Below are 26,529 nucleotides of genomic sequence, written 5' to 3'. Positions count from 1 at the left end.
ACAACCTATTTACATTGTGCCCAGACATATGAACGGTTTGGATCATCGACAAAAGTGAGCCGTACCTACTTTTTTAGACTTCACGTGTTTTCACGGCCACCCATCATATAAATTCTCTCTTCTCCAAATCCCTCTTTTCCAACCCTAGACTAGACATAAAAACTCTCTCTCTCTCTCCCTCTCTCTCGATCTCGATCTCGATCGGAGACCATGGTGATGGAGAGTTCCCGACCAGCTGCATCCGGATCCAACAAGGTCCGATGGGGAGAATTGGAAGAGGACGATGGGGGGATCTGGACTTTCTGCTCCCGCCTCGGATGGTAATCGGACCCGACGATAACGGAGTGAAGAAAGTGATAGAGTACAAGTTCAACGAGGACGGAAACAAGGTTAAGATCACAACCACCACACGCACTAGAAAGCTCGCCAAGGCCCGTCTCAGCAAGCGTGCGGTGGAGCGTTGTGCCTGGCCCAAGTTCGGAGATGCCGCTCATGAGGATTCAAGCAGTAGGCTCACCATGATCTCTACTGAAGAGATTCTCCTTGAGAAACCTAGGGCTCCCGGTTTGCTCTCTCTCTCTATCTCTATTTTTATATCTAATTTTCTATTTTGGGTTTAGTTTTGATTTAATTTTTGTGCTTTCTTACGCCCTAGTACTCTTTTTCTGAGCTGTGAAACCTAATTGATCGAATATAGAGATCTATTTATTTCATATTTCTTATCTGAGGGGTAACTTATTCTCTAAAGAAAAAAGTGAAACCCTAACCCTTCTTTTCCTAACTGATAAAACCCTAATTGATAAAGAAAAAACTGCGTAATTCTCTACTTTCTTGGCGTTGAATTTAATCCCTAATTCTCTTATCTGAGTCGTAAATTCATTCTCTCAAAGAGAAGAGAATGCCTCTCTCTCTCTCTCTCTCATAAGTACTAACTCTAATTGATGGAATTATCCTAATTATATCTATGTTCGAGTAGTAAACCAAACTTAATTGCTAACAAAGAGCCCCAATTAGTTATTATTTGACTGCTAAATCCCTGCTATAAAAAAAAATCTGATTATTGGGATGCAGTGCTGAGTCATGACATTTAATGAAATGTGATGATGTTGTATGCTCAGAGAAAAGTTGAGAGCTCTGTGTTGGAGATTCGTAGATTTAGGTGCAAGTAGCGATTGGATAGATGTTAGAACTTATAATGGCTTTGAGTTTTGAGGGGACTTTCGTAGTGTGTGTGTGGGTGGGTGGGAGCACATGTGTGATTTGGTGAGATGGGAGAAGATGTGCTGTCTTGAGGAGAAGTGCACGGTGGGGAATAAAAACATGGCTTTTCCAAGGTGGATGGTTTGTCGATTGGTGACTAGGGTAAAAGGAGGAGACTCTGGCGTGCAAGGAAATTAGTTGGGTGAAGGTGGAATTTATGAGTTGACTTGGGTTTAGTGTAGGACATATGGTCAAGTTCCTGGATGATGTGACTCAGAGAGGTCCTTTTGGACAACATTAATCAATTCCCGAACTCTTCTCAAATCTGCTTCTTATTATTTCACTTGTGTCTTATTATTGCACAGGACCCAAAAATGGGGCGCCATGTATATCATCGTTACATCACACTGATGTCAGAACTGAGTCCTAGAGAGCCCCCCTTATTGCGGAAATTGTTAGGCTGGTTGTTATGATGGTATTTAGTATTGTTTTTTACTTTTTGGGTGAAGTTTAAGAGGGCAATTGTAGACCCTACCAGTAAAAATAAATAAATTATTTGTTGTTTAGGGAGCATATATGTAAGTAGAACTAAAACTCAGCTCAACTCAACAAAGCTTTTGTCCCAAACTAGTTGGGGTTGGCTAAGTAAAACTAAAACTACAAGTAAAACTTCACAAGCATATTGGATTCATGAAGCAGGCACTGTTTTTGCCATAGGCGGATACACATACCAATTTAGATATTTAAGACCTTGCTCGAACGAGACAAACTGATGCATGCTTTCTGACTGGAGTGAGTTGAGTGAGTTCTTGATTTTGTAGGGCCAAAATCAGATGACTTGGGCTAGCCAATGATTGATCCGTGAGACATTAAACATTGGTGAAGGCTATAGGGCCTGCTATAGGGCCTGCGTCCAGAGCATATGGCACAAGAGAGCATGTATTGTAGTCAAGTTCTGCTGGAGGAATGGATAATAATATTGAAGAAAAAAGAAACTAATCTTGAATCTTTAGAAACTTCATGAATTCAGAGCCCTTTTCAGTGCCTTGCTAGTACTAACCTTGACAACTTTGCAAGCAGCTCATGTGATGGTCTTAAGATGGCCTGCCAATTCCTCCCAGGTTCTTTCTTAATTGAAGTTGATGCATAAACATGTGAAAATTGTTCAAAGAAAAATAATAGCACTTGCTAGTACCAAAAGGGCAAGCAAAGCACTATTTGATGTTTTCCCCAGTTTCTTTACCAACTCTCCAATGTTATAGATGTCATCAACATAATAAAAGTAATAGTCCTTGCTAGTTCCAGTTAGAATAAAGTCATCACTATAAACTTAAATGAGTGCAACACCTCTGTGGTTGCGCCTCACAAACAAGGAGTTATATGATTTAGTCATTCGATAGCCATGCCTTCTTGCTTTACTCCATATATGTCCTTTTGAGTTTGCACACAAATCTTCGTATAAGTTGGGTCATAACCCTATGGCCGTTTGGTACTTCCTTCTGATGTCCATGTATACATGCATTTTTTACATCCATTCGTGTCAGAGGCCGTCCAAAATGTCACCGGTGGAAATAATTAATTGCATAATGGCACTTTTCACAAGACAACAGGTTCGATTTTTAGGAATTCAGGTCGAGCTTTAACCATAAAATTGGGTCGGGTTCCGGTTAATCCCAATTCATTTTTAGCAGAAGCTCAACCCCACCCAAACCAATTTGCACCCCTACTTCTTAGAAGTTTGATTCAAGTGTTGTGATGTTCATAATGTGTAGAGATGGAAAAATAAAGATGAACCATCTAGAGATGGAAAAATAAAGATAAAACATCTAATTTGTGTACCATTAAAAAACATGTGATTTGTGTTTCATGAAGAGTATACTATCTATGTGTGGCATATAATATCATCAATAAAGACGACAAAAAAGTGAGAATTAGACATAGAAGCAAGTGGGGTAGGACTATCTATGGGTGGCATATAAAATCATCAATAAAGACCACATAAAAGTGAGAATTAGACATAGAAGCAAGTGGGGTAGGACCCCTCACATTAGAATGAATTACTTCAAATATAAAAGTACATATATTATTATAAGAGTTAAACAAAGTATTAGAGTGCTGCCTGAGGTTACATCTATGATACAAACAATGGTTTAAGGTTTTGTATATGCAACTTTAATAAAAGACTGAGGCACTAATTTTTCAAGGACTCTTACTGTTCGTATGAGCAAGATGATGATTCTATATGACAATGATGGAGATGATCATGATGCAGATGCAACTTCAGCATATGACGTCAACAAAGATGCTCGAGCGGATGGATTAGATAAATAGTAGAGGTTGCCACGACGAATACTGTTAGTGAAGAGCTTCCTCGACTGTAGATCCTTCACAGACACACAGGAGGGTGCAAAAACAAATGAAACGGGAATTTAGATGTAAATTTAGAAACAAATAACAGCGGACATTGAAAGCTAGGGATAACCTGGATATCGAGAACAAGCAAGGCTGTAAAGAAAAAGGAATGACAATGCTGCCAATATGGGCGATGAGTAGAGAAGATCCATCTTTTAGAACAACACGTGAAGACCCAAAATATGGAACTAGGAACGAAATGTTACTCGTAGCGTCCGATAGATGGTGTATGACATCAAATCTATCACCCATGAAGCTTATGATGGAGGTGAGAGCGATATGTCTCACCTCTTATTATATGTGACACTCGTTGCAATGGACTGCTAATACTTTGAATCATATCAGTAATAGCATATAATGGTTGATGTGATCACAAATCTGATGATGGTGGGTGGCAGTGTAGTACGGTATGGTTGGACATATCCTAGACTCTGAGGAGGGTCCGCAAACTACATGGGAAAAGGTGATGGTGATGGTGATTGTGTAGGCAAGACATTGGTAAGCCCCTCCTCATGTAGGGAAAGCGGGGTAGCTCCCAGGTTGAGGGTGTTGATACCCTGTGGATAAAACGGTTGTCCACTGTCATCTTCCTTGACCACATTCATGTCTGCACTTAGGCGATCTTTCGGCTGAATTTAGAACCGCAACTATTCCGGATGAGGGTAATGGGTTCACTGAAGACCTAGGAGATGGGCTGAATATAGAACCGCTAATATGCCTGAGGGTGATGGGTTCACTGAAGACCCAGGAGATGAAAATGTGGGTTCCGTTGTAGCAATAGGGTATGTAGCTTAGTGAAGGTTGGAAGCTCTTTTTTGTCTGAGAATAGACGCGGTGAAAACTTTATAGCATGTATTGAGTACCCTTGTGGCAGTTTTGAATCTCCTACTTGAGCTGTAAGATCCAGGCATCTTTGAGTACAAATTCTCAAGTGCCTTCCAGAGTTCTCTTGTCGAGGTAATGTTGAGAACCTGTGCAAGAACCTCTGGAGAAAGAGGGGAACTAATCTAGCCGATGACTAGTTGATACTTGGTGTGCCGTGTTTCATTTTTTACATAATTCTCCGAGGCATTTTCCTTCTTGTCAGCTTATTCTTCTTTAGATATCTGGAGGTATTATGAGCCCCTGTAGATGGTTAAGAATGCCTCGAGAGTAATGGGAAGGATCTGTCCTTTATGGAGGAGATAATTATGGTCACACGTTGTGAAAGGACGAGAAAAGAGACAGCAGTTGAATTAAGGTAGATGAAATTCCCATAGGGATTGATGGATGTTAGGAACTGATTTGTGAATGATCAAAGCGATGAAAGATGGAATGGGACTTTTACGTAGATGAATAGATGTCTGGAAGGGTGAATTGATAAAAATAGTGCTTTAGGGTTACAAAAAATTGGATATGTTTTATATGCTTCGTAATGGGGTATGGTTCGTAAAGCATGATGAGTAACTTGTCGTTCATGAAAGGAAACAGTGATAAGAGTTCATGAGCTATGCACTACGTAAAGGAAGGTACTTATGTTTTTTCTATGTGGATCATGAAGGAATGTGATGGTTACCATTGAGATGAGAGGGAACTTGAATGATGCTCTAATACCATGTTAAAAACTATTTGGGGTATAGAGGAGAAGAGATTTGGGGTATAGAGGAGAAGAAAGGAGAAATAACCCAATATCTAGGCTTGTTCTATTTACTCATTTATTATGAAGAGTGCCACATGATGGCTTAATATACTAAACCCTAAATAATAGAAACTACAAAGGATGCAGCTGATATAAAGTTACAAATTATGTTAGTGCCATGCGTGGTTTTAAATTTCTCCAAACTTTCTTCGAAATGACCGAAATGTTTCCATTTCCATTTCCATCGCCACAGAAGCGAAATCTCAATGATTCCTTCCACGTCATTATTTCCTCTTGAAAATTTCAAAATTCAACCGGAATGGTCAGAATGACTTAAAAATGGAAAGATGTTGTGATTTGCATTTTATTTCATTCCATTAATGTAGAGAATCATGTTTGGTAGGCATTATCGTTGAACTCACCTAGAAGTAACCGTATTTTATGCATGGGATGTCAGATTGGCATGGGACTAATGATACCTTGTAACTCTGTGGTATTGACATAGAGCATTGTACTTTCTTATACTTCTTTACATTGTTCCAGACATGCGACTACGCATGTCACTAGGTGTTCGATGTGATTAAGCCATTATGGATGGCTTTCTTGATTATGTGATGGTCTCTAAGTATGTATTTGTGCGTATTCTAGCATTTCCCAAAGTTTCATCTTAAAATTTCCTCATTTGCATGTGTTTCTATACGTTTCCGTAATTTTACCTGATTTCCACCGAAACCGAAATGTTTCTGTTTCCGTGCATACCGAAACCGAAATTTAAAACCTTGGTGCAAGGCTGCTAGAAAATGTTTTAACAGATCTTGGAATACACTTTGGATTTAACAGATCTTGTCCATTACTTCCTTGGATTGTCCAATGGTGTGATTAAAGCAGGTAAAAAAAGAATTTTTGGTAGGTATTCTGCTTTCTTTCTTGGTGTTCGTGGAAATACAGGTGTTTATCAACTTTATTATCATGGAAATACTTCAGTGCATTTTGCTTTATTCTGAACTTGTTGGGGTTAGGCTTTTGCAAGAAACTCTTTAGTTTCATTTTTCATCATTTTATTCGTTGCACTTGCTTATGTTGATACTGATAGTTACAATCTTGTTACTTAGATTTTGTACTGCTATAATTTTTTTTTCTATTCAGTAATAAACTAATTATTTATATTTGATTAATGAGAAATTGCCTGGGCCGAGGGATGCCCACTATGCTTTGCACGATGGCAATGACATCTTCCGGGGGTGTTTTTTCTTTTTATTTAAATATTTCAGAAAAGAATTTGTTGCCTTTATCTGATGATTGTGGAACTGTTTCTTACTGTGGAATCTCGACTCAAGCAGTTTCTTGCCATTGTTGCTTGGGTATATACTGCATTGTTTTTTTGTGATCCGATCAAGGCTTCATTTCATTCAACTAAATCAAGCTGAGGTTCTTATATGTCATGATATAGAAGATTTGAGTATAGTATGCAACTGAACTGCAGGAAGTAAAGCAGAAGAGACAAAGGTTGCAGGAGACCCCTTTGCTGCGCTTGGAAAAGGTGGTGCCGTTCTCATGGTGTGCAGGACTTGTGGTAAGAAGGGTGACCACTGGACATCAAAATGTCCTTACAAGGATCTCGCTCCACGAGCCGAAGGCTTCATTGACAAACCTCCTACATCTGAAACTCCTGCCCCTGCTTCTGGCACTAGCAAGGGAACCTATGTTCCTCCCGGAATGAGAGCAGGCGCCGAGAGAACGGGGACTGAGATGAGAAGGAGAAATGAAGAGAACTCGGTTCGGGTCACCAATCTTTCTGAGGATACCCGTGAGCCTGATCTTCTCGAGTTGTTCCGAACATTTGGTGCTGTGAGTCGTGTTTATGTTGCCATTGATCAGAAGACTGGCATGAGCAGGGGCTTTGGTTTTGTCAATTTTGTCAACAAGGAAGATGCCGAGCGGGCTATTACCAAGGCTATGGCTATGACAATCTCATTCTCAGAGTGGAGTGGGCTACACCAAGAACAAACTAAGAGGTATTTTCTCAACGAGAATTAGATTATCAGCAGGGAATTGATTGGAGGCCATCTGAATTTGCTGGTAAACTTGTTATTTGTGTTATGCTTTGAACCATATACTGTTCAGACAATATTAGTTATTCTGATTTTCTACTGTGTTTTTTACATCATCAGCATTGTGTGAGATTTAGAAGACATGCATGTCTTTTTGGATCAGTTAGGTCATCTGTCAACTATGAAAAGTTTTTCATGATAAAAAAGTTTCTCTAGTGGTGAGAGTGGGGTAGTGGGAGTGGGAGAAGCAGAGGGCTACGAGATCGACTGACTGAGGAGAGGCCGAGAGAGTAAGAAAAGACTTGAAAACATTGAAACAAAAAAAAACTCTACCCAAAATATGATCAATTTTTCCTTGTGTTTTAGCCGCTTCTCACCCCACTACTCATTCTGACCCTCTCAAGTCTCTCACACTCTGCTCATTCGTGCCCTCTCTCTTCTCCCACCCGCACTGCCCATCTCTCCCCACTTTGAGAAATTAATTTATCATGAAAAAAAATTCATGGTTGCCCGATATGACCTAAGTCTTCCAAATTTAGGCAACCCAAGTTAGGTTATGTAATTTGGCATGTAGTTTTAAGTGTTATCAACCTTTTATATAAAGTAGAAAAATGCTAAAAAAATTTGGCAGTTAGGCTCTTTCCTAACATCCACTTTCTAGGCCCCAGATGTGCTATTTTGGCATTTTTGATAGGGAAATGTTATCAGCACTATTGTATTTTGATGATCGCACTCCTCACTTTATTAAAAGTATAGTATGGCCCACACCATATGATGATCCAAACCGTCCATTAGATGGGCCACAGCCTAAATAGGTTGTGCCCCAAAAAATCATTTCCATAGAGGGACTAAATGTTAGAGGGGTAAACTAGATTACCTAATGCTAATCTAGGAAGGAGAAAATGAAAAAAAAAAAAGCACTTTACTTGCATTTGTATTTGCGAAGAGGAAGACCTCCATCCTTTCTTGTTGAATTGATTGAAGTATCATGGTGTTCTATTTTGGCCCATGTTATATTGCTTTTGATGTTTTTCTCATTTTTTTTTCTTTTGCAAATTTATGAAGGGGTTCTTAATACATGAACCATCGGATTTCGAGATGAATGGCTAAGATCGTGTCAACTTCTACAGCAACTTCTAATGAACCTCAAAGGCTCAAACACATGAAGAGCTTGCCATTAATCGATATCTCCTGGCGCAACGAGGGTTTTGTTAGCCATAATTGGTATTAAGATAAATCAAAAGTATCAATCAAGACACTATTGAATATCTAAAACATATTCAAGTAGACTTAAATACTTCTCGGTAAACCTAGATCACCTAATGCAAATATAGGAAGGGAAAAATGAAAAAAAATAAAAAATATTCACTTTCATTCCATTTGTATATGAAAAGAGCAAGACTTCCATCATAATATTGGTGTATTCATTGAAATATCATGGTGGTCTAGAGACAAGTGCTACTTCAATATGCCGTTATTTTTTTTAATCTAGAGGATGCCGTGTCTGTTCGGCATGAGATATCCTATTCTGGCATATTTTATAGGGAAATGATTTCAGCCTCCACTCTTTTTATAAGATGCGTGATAGCATTATCTTTAGTATTTAGAGGGCTTGTAAATGTTTTTTGAGAACTGTGATATTCTTCTAACAGCCCTTTTTTTAGAACTGTAATATTTTTCTAATTTTTTTTTGCAAAATTTATTAGGGAGATGATTTTTTCGCACCCCTATAGGATAATACGCACCACTTTTAACGTTGATTGTGGGCAGACTTCAACGCTTTTATTAATGGGTTGTTGATAGATGAACCATCGGATTTCGAGATGAACGGGTAAGATCATGTCAACTTCTAAGTTCTAATGAACCCTAAACACATGAAGAGCTTGCTAGCGATCGAAATCTCTTGTTGCAAAGCGGGTTTTGTTGGCCATAATTGGTATTAAGATAAATCAAAAGTATCAATCAAGACACTATTGAATATCTAAAACATATTCATGGAGACTTGAATACTTGTTGGTAAACCTCTAATGCTAATATAGGAAGGGGAAAATGAAAAAAAAAATCACTTTACTTCCATTTGTATTTGAGAAGAGGAAGACTTCCATCCTTATCTTGGTGAATTGATTGAAATATCATGGTGTTCTAGAGACAAATGGCAAAATTCAATATCTTGGTGAATTGATTGAAATATCTCCTATTTTGGCCCATGTTATATTGCTTTTAATGTTTTTTTTTTTTTTCATTTTTTTTCTTTGCAAATTTATTAACGGGTTCTTAATACATGAACCATTGGATTTAGAGATGAATGGCTAAGATCGTGTCAACTTCTACAGCAACTTCTAATGAACCCTAAACACATGAAGAGCTTGCCATCGATCGAAATCTCCTGGCGCAAAGCGGGTTTTGTTAGCCATAATTGGTATTAAGATAAATCAAAAGTATCAATCAAGACATTATTGAATATCTAAAACATATTCAAGGAGACTTGAGTACTTGTTGGTAAACCTAGATTACCTAATGCTAATATAAGAAGGGGAAAATGAAAACGAAAATGAAAAAATCACCTTCCTTCCATTTGTATTTGAGAAGTGGAGGATTCCATCCTTATCTTGTTGAATTGATTGAAATATCATGGTGTTCTACAGACAAGTGGCACTTGAATATGTCGTTGATTTTTTAATCTTAAGTAGGGGTGCAACTGGGGTCTACTTTTCGGAATTCGGGTTGATCTTTTACCTTAAAATTGGGTCGGGTTTGGTTAATTCCAATTCATTTTTTACCAAAAGCTCAACCTTACCCGGCCCAAGTTGCACCCCTAATATTAAGGATGGAGTGTGTCTACTTTTTGGAATTCGGGTTGAGCTTTTACCTAAAAACTGGGTTGGGTTCGGGTTCGGGTTGATTCTAATTCATTTTTTACCAAACGCTCAACCTGACCGACCCAAGTTGCACCCCTTATCTTAAGGATGGAGTGTCTCTTCGGAATGATATATCCTATTTTGGCCTATGTTATATTGCTTTTGATGTTTTTCTCATTTTTTTGGCAAATTTATTAAGGGGTTCTTAATACATGAATCATCGGATTTCGAGATGAATGGATAAGATCATGTCAACTTCTACAGCAACTTCTAATGAACCCTAAACACATGAAGAGCTTGCCATCAATCAAAATCTCTTGGCGCAAAGCCGGTTTTGTTGGGCTCAAAATTAAGCCACGCTGATTATTGGACTAAACAATAATCAAAATTATTGAACTCACCTTGGGTTACCTTAAAAAACTGATTACTCGACTCAAAAAATAATCAAAATTTATTGTGGCTTACCTTTGGCTAACCTATGGCATATGGCATATAGCCATATACAAGATGTTGATTCTGATCATGGTTTGCAAACAAACTATACCATTACCACATAGAAGTGTCAGACTAACACCAAGGCCCTGTTCATTTAAGATTATGTCAACCGATTGTGAGTGCCGAACCTATTATTAAATGCAAAAACATGTTTAAATTTGAATTCAACAATCTGTTTAGCACTCACAATCAGTTTTCATAATCTAAAACGAACAGGGCCTAAGCCAGGGAAGCTGAGATCAAGCTCACTAAAGAATATGTGTGTTGAGCTCAGGAAATATGGGCCCACTTCTTACAATCCCAGGCAAGTTGATATGGGAAGAATAAATATAATGTGGGCCATTATTTTTATGGAAATTAGATCACCACAATCATGTTTTAATAATTGCACCGACCCAGCTTGTATTTTTTTTTAATTGCCTAGTGGGAGCTTTTTGGGAACGGTAATAACCTTTTGACAGCTCTCTAAATACTAAAAGACAAGATGGCTTGTGAAAATATCAAAACACGGTTGTGCTGACATCATTTCCCTATTTTTAGGGAAAGGTTATATACCCCGTCAAACGCATTTTTGTTCAACGCAAATAGTGCTAAAAGAGGGAAATGTTACTCAGCATTCTATTATCAACTTGTTTAGGAAAATAAGCAGTCCCACTGGCTATATAAGGGAATGCAAACATCATTTCACGAATAAAACACAAAAAAGAGCTCTCTTCTCTTTCTCGAACACGGTAATCTAATGGCAGCCGTCTATCTCTTCCTGCTCTTTCTGTATACAACTCCTTTGGCAATAGCTCAACAAACGCAAACCAACCTAACCTTAGGCTCCTTTCTGTCCCCCACGACAAACCCCACTTCATGGCTCTCACCTTCAAACCTTTTTGCCATTGGATTCTACAAACAAGGCAATGGCTTTGCAGTTGGAATATGGTTGGAGGCTGATCCAAACAAGACTATGGTATGGACGGCGAACCGAGATGACCCACCTGTTTCCGAAAATGCTACATTGCTCTTAACTCCTGATGGTTGGCTTCTTCTCAAAACTCCAGGTAGCCAGGACAAAAACATAACTGGTGCGGATCAATCTGCTTCCTCGGCTTCATTGCTCGATTCCGGCAATTTTCTTCTCTACAATTCTAGTTCCACAATCATCTGGGAAAGCTTTAGTTCCCCGACGGACACCATTTTAGCCGGTAAGCGTCTGTTATCTGGCACTCAGATGCTTTCTAGCTTCTCGGATACTGACCACAGCACAGGACGGTTTCGGCTCATGATGCAAAGCGATGGCAATCTTGTGCCATACCCTACATATAATACAGATATTGAAGATGCTTATTGGGCTTCTGATACTGCAGGTATAGGACCCAATATAACACTCATTCTTGACAACCTTGGCCAATTATACCTGGCTAATTCTAGCGACGGGAATATATTGAGTCTTGGGAATGGCATCAGTTCTAGCAATGGAACAATTGTTGTTTACCGTGCAACACTCGACACCGACGGGAATTTCCGATTGTATTCTCACATTTTCGGAGGGGACGGTAGCTCGACTATGTCAATCAGTTGGACAGCCGTTGCAAACCAATGTTCGGTCTATGATTTTTGCGGGTTTAACAGCTACTGCATTTTAATGGATACTCAACCTGAGTGTATTTGTCTACCTGGTTTCAATTTTAGCGACCCAATTCATAAGTTTCAGGGCTGTGAAAGGGACTTCCCTTTTGTTTGTGATGCCAATAACGACAACATAACATACTCCATTCATTCTTTGAAGAATTTGGCTTGGAAAGAAAATACGTACTCTTTTGATACTATACTATCGAATAGTGAAGAAGGTTGCAGCTATGAGTGCCAAAGAGACTGTGAATGTGAGACTGCACTATTCGATGGGCAGAAATGCATGAAATCAGGCCTTCCACTGCTCTATGGGAGAAATGTTGAATCGACCAACATTACTACTTTGGTCAAAGTAGGCAATGGAAGTAGTATGATGATCGATCCCTTCTCAAATGCGACCAACACGGGGAATTCTAACAACAACAAAAGCCTTCCAAGACAGATTTTAATCACAAGTATTGTTCTCGCTGCGTTCTCCATAGCCGTCTTTATAGTCTCTGCTTTTCTTATCTACAAACACCGAGTTCATAGGTACAAAAGGCTAGAAGAAGCAATGAACTTTAGCTTGACAGAGGAAATTGCCCTGCGGTTCTTCTCATACGATGAGCTACTGAAAGCAACAGATGGCTTCAAGGAAGAACTGGGGAGAGGCGCTTTTGGAACAGTTTATAAAGGCTCCTTATCCAATGGTGGCGGCAGAGCCATCGCTGTAAAGAGACTAGATAAAGTGATTGAAGAAGGGGAAAAAGAGTTTCGAGCAGAGACAAGAGCAATAGGAAGAACCCATCATAGGAACTTGGTCCGATTGCTTGGCTTCTGTGACGAAGGCCCTCATAGGCTTCTAGTTTATGAGTACATGGGCAGTGGTTCACTTGCAAATCTCATCTTCAAGGACAATATACGGCTGGATTGGAAGGAAAGGGTCAGAATCGCAATAGATGTGGCTAGAGGGATTCTCTACCTACACGAAGACTGCGAGCCCCATATCATCCATTGCGATATAAAGCCTCAAAACATACTCATGGATGCTTTATGGACTGCAAAAATTTCGGATTTCGGGCTGGCGAAGCTGTTGATGCCGAATCAAACAAAAACCTTTACCCAAATTAGAGGGACGAGGGGTTATGTGGCGCCGGAATGGCACAGAAACAGACCTATATCAGTGAAGGCGGATGTGTACAGCTTTGGGATTGTGTTGTTGGAGATTGTCTGTTGTAGGAGGAATTTGGATTTAAATGCTGCAGATGAACAGATTGTTTTATGTGAATGGGTGTATAGTTGCTTTTTGGATGGAGAGTTGCGTAAGATCTTGGGTGGTGAAGGAGTGGAGGAGGCAACGTTGGAGAGGATGGTGAAGGTGGGATTGTGGTGTATTCAAGACGAACCCCATCTTCGCCCTTCTATGAAAACTGTGGTTTTGATGTTGGAGGGGAATAGGGATGTGCCAATTCCTCCATCTCTATCTGTTTCTGTTTCTTTAAGTAGTTAATCGACATGCATGTAATACGTTAGTTTATCTAAGAGAATATCTTGTGTTCTTGTATTATCATTAGTTTACTTACAAGATTATCTTGTGTTAATGTAAAGGGAAAACTACTAAAAACCTCGTACATCAAAACGTATCTACAAGAAATCCTCCTCCCCCCCCCCCCAAAAATAAAAATAAATAAATAAATAAAAATAATAATAAAAAATAAAAAATAAATATATATATATATATATATATATATATATATATATATATGAGGAAAGTGTTTCTACTCGGTCCCCTAGATAAGCTTATCTACTCCTCCCTTTAAAAAAATACAGTGGGCCCACGCTGTTTGGATGATCCAAAGCATTCATTTGATAGGTCTTAACATAGATAGGGTGTGCCCAAAAAATCAGCACCAAAGGGTCATCCTAGCCCTTCGTTTTGTAGTGCCTTGTGGTGCCCAGAATGGACACATATAAACGTGCGTCCATTTTGGACACGGTGTGCCCAACAAAACGAAGGGCTAGGATGACCCTTTGGTGCTAATTTTTTGGGCACACCCTATCTATGTTAAGACCTATCAAATGAATGCTTTGGATCATCCAAACAGCGTGGGCCCACTGTATTTTTTTAAAGGGAGGAGTAGATAAGCTTATCTAGGGGACCGAGTAGAAACACTTTCCTCTATATATATATATATATATATATATATAGAGAGAGAGAGAGAGAGAGAGGAAAGTGTCTCTAGTCTCTCCCCTAGATAAGCTTATCTACTCCTCCATTTAAAAAAACACAGTGGGCCCACGCTGTTTGGATGATCCAAAGCATTCATTTGATAGGTCCTAACATAGATAGGGTGTGCCCAAAAAATCAGCACCAAAGGGTCATCCTAGAACTTCATTTTGTTGGGCACACCGTGTCCAAAATGGACGCATATAAACGTGGACGTTTATGTGTCCAAAATGGGTACCACAAGGCACCACAAAACGAAGTTCTAGGATGACCCTTTGGTGCTGATTTTTTGGGCACACCCTATCTATGTTAGGACCTATCAAATGAATGCTTTTGATCATCCAAACAGCGTGGGCCCACTGTGTTTTTTTAAAGGGAGGAGTAGATAAGCTTATCTAGGGGAGAGACTAGAGACACTTTCCTCATATATATATATATATATATATATATATATATATATATATATATATATATATCTTAATTATCTATACTAGAATCCTTTTTCTTTTTCTTTTTTTGATTTGTGCCTTAAATAACGTTAAAAAATTTTCTTTATTGATTATACCCTAAATTATAGATAAAGTTTACTTTTGGTTAGAAGATTATAGATAATATTGGTGCTACACGAGTGAATAAAATTAAAATAAAAAAGATATTGGTTCTACACGAGTGAATAAAATTATGATTAATATAAAAAACAGGGATGCAATTTGCATTCCTCAAAAAAGATAGCATGAATGGTGGTTGTTGAAAACATCTGTTCGTGGTGAATAATGCTTTTGTAAGAAAATACCATCATCCAATGTGAAATATGATTTAGAAAGGTCAGAATTCTCAGCTCCAACTGCTGGCAAATAAGATTATCCATTACGTAAAGAAATTGTCTATTAAACATCTCTTTGGTTTCACGAGCAACTATGCTAGCTGTGAGTTTAAACATCCTTTCTTTGGCAGCACGAGCAACTATGCTAAATGCTGACCTGTAAATCATCATTGCATCAGGAAACTAGTACTCTTTACAGGGCAATGTCAACCAAAACTGGTTGCAAGCTGTGAGTTTTGATATCAATGATGATGAAGTTTCTATTAAAATTGTCATTTGTTGGTATCTTCTTTGTCCTCAAATCTCAGATTCAAAAGACAGCAACTTAAAGCCTGCTCCTTGTATGATCTTGACTAAATTGGAAACCACTCCGGTAGCTTGTACTATGGTATGTTTTGTTAAGTGCAGAAAGATATATCACTTGAGCATCCACATTACCTGTGTTGTCCCAAGATGTTTTCTGCATTTCATTACTTTTGAAAGTCGAGGGCGACAAATTGGAAAATTATAAAATGCATCGAGTCTCAAGAACATTGCCTTTTTGTGCAATTGATCTCCTCTGTGGGATGATCTCAACTGTTGATGAAAAATCTCGTCCAATGATTGGGATTGATGCTCTCAAAGGTTATGTGTTATATGTATTTTCATTGTGAGTTGACCTCAACCACTGATGAAAAAACTCATCCCTTGGTTGAAAATCATACTCTCAAAAGACATTATAACCAACTATAACCCACCTTTCAATTTCAAAATTTGAATAGAGGAAATACCTAAGAGACACCATGGTAGTTGGTGGTGATGAGGAGAGAGAATCTCTCTCACACACACACAAACACCACACACATACATTGTCTTCCCATTAAGTGCTCTTGTTGACTCAACCCATATCACTATTACTTATCTTTCTTGTTATTTTTGGGCGATTGATTCATTGTGAATCACCGGATTGCATTGTGATTCATTTTTGGGCAGAGATTCCTAGAGCCACCTCCATTTTTTTCGGATATTATCCTATTGTAGAGGAATTTACTGTCTTAAACGTTCCTTAAATGGTAAGCCTTGCCCTTAATTTGATTAATATCTAATTTTATTCCCCCCATCAACATCTCATTTCAAATCTGTGCACCGCTTCAGCCCATTTCCCAACATTTCCCCAAAATGAAAATTTCTACAAATCAGTAACTACTCTACATCACACTAAAGGGAAAGAAAAAGGCAATGCATGCATCAGAAGCTAATATCTGTATCAAAAATAGGCGAATGATAAATACAGCTTAAAAAAAGAACTAAAAGAATTGAAAAAGGGGGGAAAAACATGACCAAATCCGAGTAAATCAAGTATATAAAGAGAGAAAATAAAAATCTGGGAGAAAAGTTTGCCTAAAAGAATATGGTTAGCATGTCGGAGGGCGACATAGGGGTGGAAAGTGGCTTCTCGGACGGAGTTTCGCTCTCCTCGTCTGCAATTACGGCTTCTTACTCTATAACAGCCCTATCTCAGTAGGTTCTGGGAATATCTTTCTTATGCGATACTCCCCTTAGCTAAAAAGTGAGACTAGGTGGCTGTTCTGTAATGCAAAAGTCAGCTGCGAAATGGGGGCTTTCTGCATAATTGCCTTGCAAATCCCCTCCCCTACTATATTTTCGTAGTTAAGACTCACCTTGTCTTTTATTATTTAATAAGTTTTCAGACGCTATTACAATTCATAGAAAAACTCTCCCTAAGCATTGAAAAGTGTAAATAAAGGTAAGTTCGCCTATTATCAAAACATGGTCGTGCGGACATCATTAGCCTTAAAAAAATGCCCGTATTATTGCTCTCTCTCTCTAAGAATTTTTTTCATGAAAAATTAATTTTCCAAGCTTTGGTGAACTTATTTTACATGGGACTCTGTGGGACTCTTTGGATACTAAAACAAAATCCAATGTTTAGCTAACTCATTTCTCATGGATTTTATTTTCTAAAATACAAAAATTCCTTATTTTCTAGGATAGGTGCATCCTTTGGAATTTTTTCCATGTAACTATCTTGTAATTGCCTCTAATGCATTTAGTGTGGGAAAGTTCGTCTTCCTACAATGCAACTAATGAAAACCCTTGTTATGCCCCGATCAGAGATTACGGCTAGGCATGTGACAGCACCGCACGCCCAAGAAATCCAATTCACAGGCATGCAAGGCCATCCAATCAACCATCACCTGTTTACAGAGCTACTGAAGTCATAGATACCCAGCTACAGTGTATCTATGACTGCAAAGGGGCTGATGTACTTCACATTTGGGGCCTTTTCATTATGGGTGTCCCAAGTAATGAAAAGGGGCGCATTTATCATTTTCCTAAAATTAAATCACTATTAAATCCATAAAATGTATTCTTAATGAATCCACCAGAAACAGTTGTTCACCCGGCCCCATCTTGGGCCGTTGGTGCTAGTGCATCTTAGCTGATCCGGGGCGAATGTGTCGTTACTGTAATCAGTAATCAGATTGAGCGGCTTAGATCAAGGGCTTTAAGCTATAAATTTGTGATTGAACCATTGAGATTACTCAAGTCAGATCAGGCCATTCAAATTTTTAGATTGGCTACTATTAAAGCCGGAGTCAGTTATCAATGTATTTGGTGAATGATGTGATGGTCCTGTGATGTTGATAGTCACATGCCGTGACTAAATTAGTGTCGCTTACCTTTGGCTAATTAGAAAGACAGTCTTTATTCTTGATTTCCAATTCCCCAAAATTCACGCAAAGTTGAAAATCCAAATGCCCAGGTCAGATCTTTGAATAATTGAATATACACGGTCAAATGTTCTCTCTTTTCTTTTTTCTAGATTCAAAATTAAACCAACTGATTATTGGACTCGAATTTAAACATTAATTTGAGGGCAGTAATCAGTTTTAGACCCACAATCAGTTCTCAAAATCCAAAACAAACAGGACATCTGGATTTTAGGATTTTGGGTCCTAAATTGATTATTGGGTTCAAAATTAAGCAATACCAAAATAAAAAATTAATAGTGTTGGGAAATTTAACCGGGTAGAACCATGGTTTAAAATTTCTGTTTCGGTAACCGTTTCGGACCCACCGAAAACCAAAATTTCGGCGAAATCCGAAATTTTGTAATTTTGTTCGAAATTTTGTAACACTTTTTTTTAAAATAAATAATGGCATTTAATCCAAATTTCGGACCGAAATCCGATAAATGACGAAAAATGGAATTTCGGGAAATTTCGGTTTTAGTCTCCACCAAAATTTCGGATTTCGGTGGATTTCGGTCGAAATTTAAAACCATGGGTAGAACTCACCCCTAAAAGCTAGCTGTTAGAGGGAGGGTGGCAATTCCCTTTTAACTAACCCATCCCCCCATCCACCCCATCCACTTCACTTCACCGATGTGGGACTAAACCACGAGATCTTCTCCGAGGGAATTCCACTGTCCTCGGAGGCATACTGGGGTTACCGAGATCTTCCTGGGAGTTACCAGGCCCTGCCTCTGATACCATTTGTAGGGAATCAAACCGGGTAGAACTCACCCATAAAAGCTAGCTGTCAGAGGGAGGGTGCCCATTCCCTTATAACCCATCCACATCCATTTTACATGTCCGATGTAGGAATATTGCTTTTGCGTGGAACCCCAACAAATCAGGCAAAAGAATTATTTGATTCGGATTGATTTCTACCCCATTTGAGAGCAATAGAGATTAGACAGATGGCCAGGGTGGGGTGCACGATAAATTATGATTTTGCTTCATTTTACAATGGGGTGTGAAACTGTGAATGCTTCGCTCGTAAGTCCTGGGACATTGACACCCAACAATCTCAAGATGGTGTATCAAATCAATGGCTTAATCGCCATACACTCAACAATCTCATGAGTCATATAGCCCAACCATTCGATCTGATTTACATTGAAAAAGTTCAATAGTTTTAATAGCCCATCTCTTATCCAAAGGCTTAGATCATTTGTTCTAAATTGGGCCCATGTGAACTATCTCACAATGGCCTATACAGGATGATGATACTGATCATGGTCGCACTAAAACTATGATTAAGACAGGGAGGCTAAGATCAAGCTCACTAAAAAATGTGTTTTTCTATGGAGCTCAGGAAATATGGGCACACTTCTTGAAATGCTAGGCAAGTTTATATCGAAAAAATATAATCTGGGCCATTATTTTTATGACTTCAGGTAGCTTATTTTGTAGACCATTGACACCGAGTCAAACGCGATTTTGTTCCACGCAAATAGTGCTAAAAGACCCCTTGACCTTGAAATATGGACGTCTAGCTCGTTCTCCTTCCTAACACACACACAAAAAAGAGGGAATAGGGAAATGACACTCGCACTCCCTTAATTCAATAGACTTTTCAAATTAATTTGTTTCCCGAAAGATAATCAACAGCAAATCCTAAATGTGTTCAAGAAAATGAGCAGTCCCACTGGCTATATGAGGGATAGCAGACATTAAAATACACAAAGAGCCCTCATCTCTTTCTTGCACATAGTAATCTAATGGCAGCCATTTCTCTCATTTTGTTCTTTCTGTATGCAACTCCATTCGCAATAGCTCAACAAAACCAAACCAGCATAACCTTAGGCTCATCTCTCTTCCCCACGACAAACCCCACTTCATGGCACTCACCTTCAAACCTTTTTGCCTTTGGATTCTACAAAGAAGGCAACGATTTTGCAGTTGGAATATGGTTGGAGACTTATCCCAACAAGACAATCATATGGACAGCGAACCGAGATGACCCACCTATTTCTGAAAATGCTACATTGCTCTTAACTCATGATGGTTGGCTTCTTCTCAAAACACCGGGTAGCTTAGACAAAAACATCACTAGTGCAGATCAATCTGCTTCCTCGGCTTCATTGCTCGATTCCGGAAATTTTGTTCTCTACAATTCCAATTCGACAATCATCTGGGAGAGCTTTAGTTATCCGACCGACACCATTTTAGCAGGTCAGCGTCTGTTATCTGATAAGCAGTTGGTTTCTAGCTTCTCGGATACAGACCACAAGACGGGACGGTTTCGGCTCCCAATGCAAAGTGATGGCAATCTCGTCTTATATCCTACATATAGCATTCCAACTGTTGCAGATGCTTATTGGGCTTCTGGTATTACTGGTAGAGGATCCAATATAACACTCATTCTCGACAACCTTGGCCAATTATACCTGGCTAATTCTAGCAATGGGAATATAAAGAGTCTGGGGAATGGCACCAGTTCTAGCAATGGAATAATTGTTGTTTGGCATGCAACAGTTGACACGGACGGGAATTTCCGCTTGTATTCTCACATTTTCGGGGAGGACGGTAGCTCGACTATGTCAATCAATTGGGAGGCCCTTTCAGATCAATGTTTAGTCAAAGGTTTTTGCGGATATAACAGCTACTGCACTTTTATTGATACTCAACCTGATTGCATTTGTCTACCTGGTTTCAATTTTAGTGACCCAATTCATAAGTTTCAGGGCTGTCAGAGGATCTACGGTATCGAAGGTTGTAACAGCAAGAAAAACAACATAACATACTCCATTCAATCTTTAATGAATTTGGTTTGGAAAGAAAGTTCATACTATGCTGTACCATCAAACGGTGACGAAGATTGCAGCTATAAGTGTCTAAGTGACTGTCAATGCGAGGCTGCAATATTCGATGGGAAGAAATGCATGAAATCAAGGCTTCCACTGCAATATGGGAGAAGAAATGAATCAACCAGCATGAGTATTACTTTTGTCAAAGTCGGAGATGAAAGTAGTATGATTCCGAGCACAATCGATACCTTCTCAAATGTGACCAAGACAGGGAATTGTGGCAACAAAAAGGAGCTACGAATTGAGATTTTAATCATAAGTATACTTCTCGCTATGTTCACCATAGCCGTCTTTATAGTCTCTGCTTTTCTTATCTATAGACACCGAGTTCATAGGTACACAATGTAAAACAAACAAAAGGAATGGAGAATGAAGATGCCAATGTTTTGGAGAATTAATTGCTTGCCACTTTGGTTGCATCCTATGTATATTTATAATTGCATTTATAAAGAATGAATTAGTAACCAAATATAGATGCTAAATTGTTGTGCCATCCAATCTCCTAATGAGGAAAGGAAAAGCTGTGGTTGGAGTAGTCCAATCACCTAAAAAGGAAACAAATTTGCATACAAACAAATATACCTGCTGTCAATAAATGCATGCGATTGACAAGATTAAAGGCTATCTGTTATCACCCACCCTCAAACTCAGTGTGGTTGATGGAAAGACCCTTTCTAAGTCCATATGCAATTTGGTCGCTGTTGTGAATGTACTGGACTAGTAAGGCATCACAAGCAGCCGGTTCTAGAACAAAGTGATAGTCGACCTCTATATGTTTGGTACAAGCATGAAAGATGAGATTTACCATGAGATATGTAGCATTGAGATTGTCACAAGAGAGAGTAGTGGGATGTGTTCGGAGGTGAATTCCCATGTCAATGATGATGGCATGAACCCAACAGAGATCAGCGGTGATGGTAGCCCTGGCCCGATATTTGGCTTCAATGGTAGATTTAGGGAGATGATTTTTTCACCCCCTGTAGGATTATCTGCCCCCCTTTTAACATGATTTGACATCAAAAAGCACTAAAGTCTACCACAATGCAAGTTAAAAGGGGGGGCACATAATGCTACGGCGGGGGGGGATCATCTCTCTAGATTTAGCTACAATTGGCTGTTTTCTGGAACACCATAGGATGAAAAGTTTGCCAAGGAATATGGAGCCACCAGTAGTAGAGCATCGATCATCAGGCGACCCAGCCCAATCGACATCTGAGAAGGCATGAAGAGTGAATTCCTGGGAAGCATGAAAGGTGAGGAGGTCATGATCAACTGTGCATTTGATATAGCAAAGTACGCATTTGACAGCTTCCATGTGAGTTGTCGGAGGGCTTCCATGTGTGTTTTTTTTTCAAATTCATATCATTTGGTATTAGATCCAGGTTCCAATCTTAGGACCTGTGGGTTATGGGCCCATCACACTTCTGTTGCGCAGCGGAAGCATGGTGGACCCATAACCTATAGGTCCCGGGAGATGCACTATAGGGGAGAGGCCTAAGCGGTGGGTCTTGGTGGCTATCTCTAGCAGAGTGGTGGTATAACACCTCATTTCATTCTGCTGCTCTTGACACCCCATATAAGGTCGTTTATGGACAACCACGACCTTCACTCGCACTATATACTTCATGAGGAACAGTAGTGGCTGTTATAGGACAGCGACTAAGAGAAAGGGATAGTTCCATTCACTTTGTTAGAGAAAACTTGCAACGAGTAGTTCACAGAATGAAGCAACAAGCTGACCAACACCAGACTAAGCAGGAATTTCAGGTTGGGGATATAGTTTTCCTATGATTGCATTTGCATCCATATCAGCAAGTTACTATCACAGTGAGGGAAAATCTGAAGTTGGCAATGAAATTCTATTGTCCCTATATCGTATTACAACGCATGGAGGTGTGGCTTATAAGCTAGAACTCCCTGAGGGCTCAAAGGTCAACGTCTCATGTTTAAAAAAGAAATTGGGACAGCAATTCATACCACAAACAGTCTTGCCAGATGTTAATGATGAAGGTCAATTCCATGCCGAACCTGTAGTCGTCCTTCACTGCAGGATTGTGAAGAGACACTACAGAGCAATTTCATAGGTTCTAGTGGAATGGTGAAATATGGCACCTGAGGATGCAACTTGAGAAAATTGGCAGCAGTTGAAGGAGCACTTTCCACATTTTGAACCTTGAGGACAAGGTTCTTTCCAAGGACTCAAGGAGGGTGGAATGATATGTGTCTGCTATCTTTTTGGTTATGGTTATTTAGTTATTTATTTTTATTTGTTGTCATGAAGAATCCTTCTTAGGTAGGACTCCATTTTGAGATATCAGTAAGCTTGATTGTTGGAGTCGAACTATATCTGTTGGACTTGTTTGGGTATGATAAGCAGGTTGTTTTCTTCTTTGACGTGAGTTAGAAAACACAATTTTCATACCAGAAATTGTGCAGAGGGCTTCCCTAGATGAGAGAAACATAATCTATTCTTGCTTCTGGGTTTCTGTTCCGTATTCATATCATTTTACTTGGCAACTTTATTTTGCTATCTTCCTATGTTGAACGGTTGGATTATTTGTTGCTAACATTATACTTATTTACTTGTTCACAAATGGGAAATATAATACTGAAAAAGTACGGTTTACTTTGTCTTTGGGGGACAGTTGGCTTTTTCATTACTTATGAAGTATAACTATACAATTGTAAATTCAAGTGAAGCCAATGAATTCAAGTTTTTCAAAAAGATTACATTTTATCCCATTGCATAGTAGTAGTGTGTTGTTTCAACAAATGTTGGTAATACTGGAGCATTTTTGCCCATTGTAACACTTATGTTTCAGCCATTGTGCTGAGTGTTAAGTGATAGTGTTTATAGAAATAATTGGGATAGCTTTGATCATCTAGCACATGCCCACTTCATCCTATGTAACAATGGAGTCTCTTGAACTCATCAAGCTTTTAAAATTTGGTTTCTATTTTGGTTTAGGTTATCAGCGACACCAAAATGTTTTGGTTTTGGTCTAAAATTTTAGCTGAAATCTGGTAAAACCACAGAAACATTTAGTACGAAATCACAGCCTATCCAAGCAAGATTGTTCATCACAGTTTTTTTCTTTTTCTTTTTTTGTTATTTTGTTTAGAAATATCTTAAAGGAATGTTGTGGTTCTTTTCGGAGTTGATTTTTATTAGGATTTCTGAGGAGATGTCGTCATTTTTTTTATTTGAAAAGTTGCATGTTTTGGATATTTCGACTGAAACAGTAATGGAATCTCAAAACTTCAGGCGAAATCTTTATTTTTTTGAATCCAAGTGGATTTCGTTTCAATAGAAACTGAAATTGAAATATTTTGGCCGAAATAAAATGTTTGGGCCGAAATTTAGACCATGGAACTCATTAGATTTAAAGTTCACTTTGTATTTAGCCTTAAATTCAGTTAGTGTGGCTAAAGTGCACATTTATGCTTAGGTTCGTAATTATCTTAAATTTCCTTGTGTGTAGTTTTTCCTCTGAAACTTTAATCTCATTCAAAATTTCTAAGTTGACTTAATTCTTAATATAGTCCTTGTTCTTTGGATCTGTGTGAGAACCTTTTGGCACTGATTTTCTGCTTTTCATCAGGAAGCAGTAGATGGCAACTCATACTTTCGGCCTTGCTTCAAATGTACCCATGGGACTACGTAATCAGCCCATCAAACTATGTGGCACACAAGGGCAGACTCTACTGCAAACACCATCACACGCAGCTCTTCAGGGAGGAGAAGGGAAATTTCAGCCAGCTTAGCAAACATGAGCACATTAAAGGGGTGTCTGAGATCATAGTCTCCGACTGATCATGTCTTTGATATTCATCTCTCGAGTAGTCTGGTCTGTCTTTCCCTGTGACCGTTCATTGAAGGTCATCGCGGCATAGTATCACATCTAGCACAAGTTGGAGGTAACTGTGAAAGTATAGCTATGGAGTGTCTGATATGGAGTTGTGGAGTGTCTGATAGGCACTTCAAAACCAAACCTGTCACTTTGTAGCTAAATTTTTTTGAGATGTGAGAGTTGAATGAATAATAGGAGAGGTGTAGTGTTACAATAAGCAGTGTGGGCAAAGGCCTTTTGTAGGCTGTGAATTTGTTGTCTGCAGGTTGGGAGCTGTGACTTGTTGTTTGAAAGATGGTCGTGTATTTGGTATGTGTTGGCAGGGAGCCAAGTTTTTCTGAAGTATTTTTGGATGATTAATCATGTCCTCTTCGTAATATAGAGGGACTGCACATTATGTGGAACCTTTATAGATTTGAGGGTTAGGGTCATCCTATCGAAATGATTTTTTGGGCACAACCTTTTTATGTTGAACACGAGCGGACCTGCTCGAGTGCTGCCCTTGATATTTGATCCAACAGCAGCCTCTTAAAAACTTTAATGCCATAGGAGGATCAAATATCAAGTGCCGTACCTTTGAACACGAGCATGTTCTCTTATATAATTTCTCATATTAATGTATTTGGTGAATGATGTGATGGTGATGTAATATTGATAGTCATACGTCGTGAGTAATGGCTTATTGGGAAGACTGCATTTATTCTTGATTTCCAATTCTCCGGAGATCACGCAAAATTGAAAATCCAAATGCCCGGCTGTGGACTTTTAATGCACAGAGTCAAATACTACGTTATATGTAGTGATCATCTTTGGACAGTGAAGGCCTGCTCGTATCGGGGCTTTATTTTTTGGGATTTGAGAACCAATTGTAAGTACAAACTGAAAATTAAACAAAGTGAATATTGGACTCAAAATTAAACATTAATTTGAATCCAATAATTATTTTTAGACCCACAATCAGTTCTCTAAATCCGAAGGCCCTATTTTTTTGGATTTTGACAACTGATTGTGAGTCCAAAACGGATTATTAGACCCAAAATTACGTGTTTATTTTAGATTATGAGAACCGATTGTGAGTCCCAAACTCATTAGTAGACTAAAAATAAACATAATTTTCGGTCTAATAATCAGTTTGGGACTCACAATCAATTCTCAAAATCCGAAACAAAAGCCATTGGATTCTGAGAATTGATTTTTGGTCCTAAATTGATTATTTGACTCAAATTTATATTAGTTTTTGGTCCAATAATCGGTTTCAGGGCTCACCATCTGTTGTCATAATCTCAAACAACAGGGCCTTAAACATATTCAAAATGAATAGGGCCAATGAACTATCTCACAATGGCCTGTAAGAGCCCATCTTTTATCCAAATGCTAGATCATTTTTAAAAAATTGGGCCCATATGAACTATCCCACAATGGCCTGTACATGATGATGATCCTGATCATGGTTCACAAATAAAGTATACCGATAAAATTACGTCAGGGCGGCAGAGGTCATTCTCACGAAAAAATGTTTTTATTTTTGTAGACGATCGATACCCAGTCAAACACGTTTTTGTTCCCCACATATACTGCTAAAAGACCCGTGACCTTGAAATTTCTACAATTCTACGTCTCGTTCTTCCTCAGAAAAAAAAAAGAAAAAAAAGGGAGAATAGGGAAATGATACTCGCACTTTTCTAGTCAATTTGTTTTCAATTCCCGAAAGATTATCAACAGCCAATCCGAAATGGGTTTAGGTAAATGAGCAGCCCCACTGGCTATATCATAATAAGGAACTGCAGACATCTTTC

General features: G+C 38.8%; 2 protein-coding genes and 1 pseudogene across 3 annotated transcripts in view; all 3 read left to right on the top strand.

The window, feature by feature from the left end:
- The window catches only part of LOC143879361 (G-type lectin S-receptor-like serine/threonine-protein kinase LECRK4), a 59,005-nt gene extending 34,181 nt beyond the window's left edge, over nt 1-24,824 (top strand). The window contains exon 2 of the mRNA XM_077381720.1: nt 24,495-24,824. Within this exon, the coding sequence (XP_077237835.1) occupies nt 24,495-24,647 (153 nt within the window). The 3' untranslated portion in view covers nt 24,648-24,824. The remainder of the gene's footprint in view (nt 1-24,494) is intronic.
- Nucleotides 211-7,392, top strand: LOC143879363 (uncharacterized; annotated as a pseudogene). Its single transcript, XR_013251213.1, has 2 exons — nt 211-564; nt 6,714-7,392. The product of XR_013251213.1 is annotated as an uncharacterized LOC143879363 (transcript).
- On the top strand, nt 11,374-13,743 carry LOC143878083 (G-type lectin S-receptor-like serine/threonine-protein kinase LECRK4). Its single transcript, XM_077380416.1, has one exon. The coding sequence runs from the start codon at nt 11,374-11,376 to the stop codon at nt 13,741-13,743; it is 2,370 nt and encodes a 789-aa protein (XP_077236531.1).
- Nucleotides 24,825-26,529: the final 1,705 nt, after the last annotated feature.

This window comes from Tasmannia lanceolata, unplaced genomic scaffold (genome assembly GCF_043159265.1).
Source record: "Tasmannia lanceolata isolate RefF3 unplaced genomic scaffold, GAP_Taslan_0.1 ptg000006l, whole genome shotgun sequence".
Taxonomy (NCBI): Eukaryota; Viridiplantae; Streptophyta; class Magnoliopsida; order Canellales; family Winteraceae; genus Tasmannia; species Tasmannia lanceolata.
Note: the sequence above shows the minus strand (reverse complement) of the source record. Positions and strands in the feature narration are given on the sequence as shown.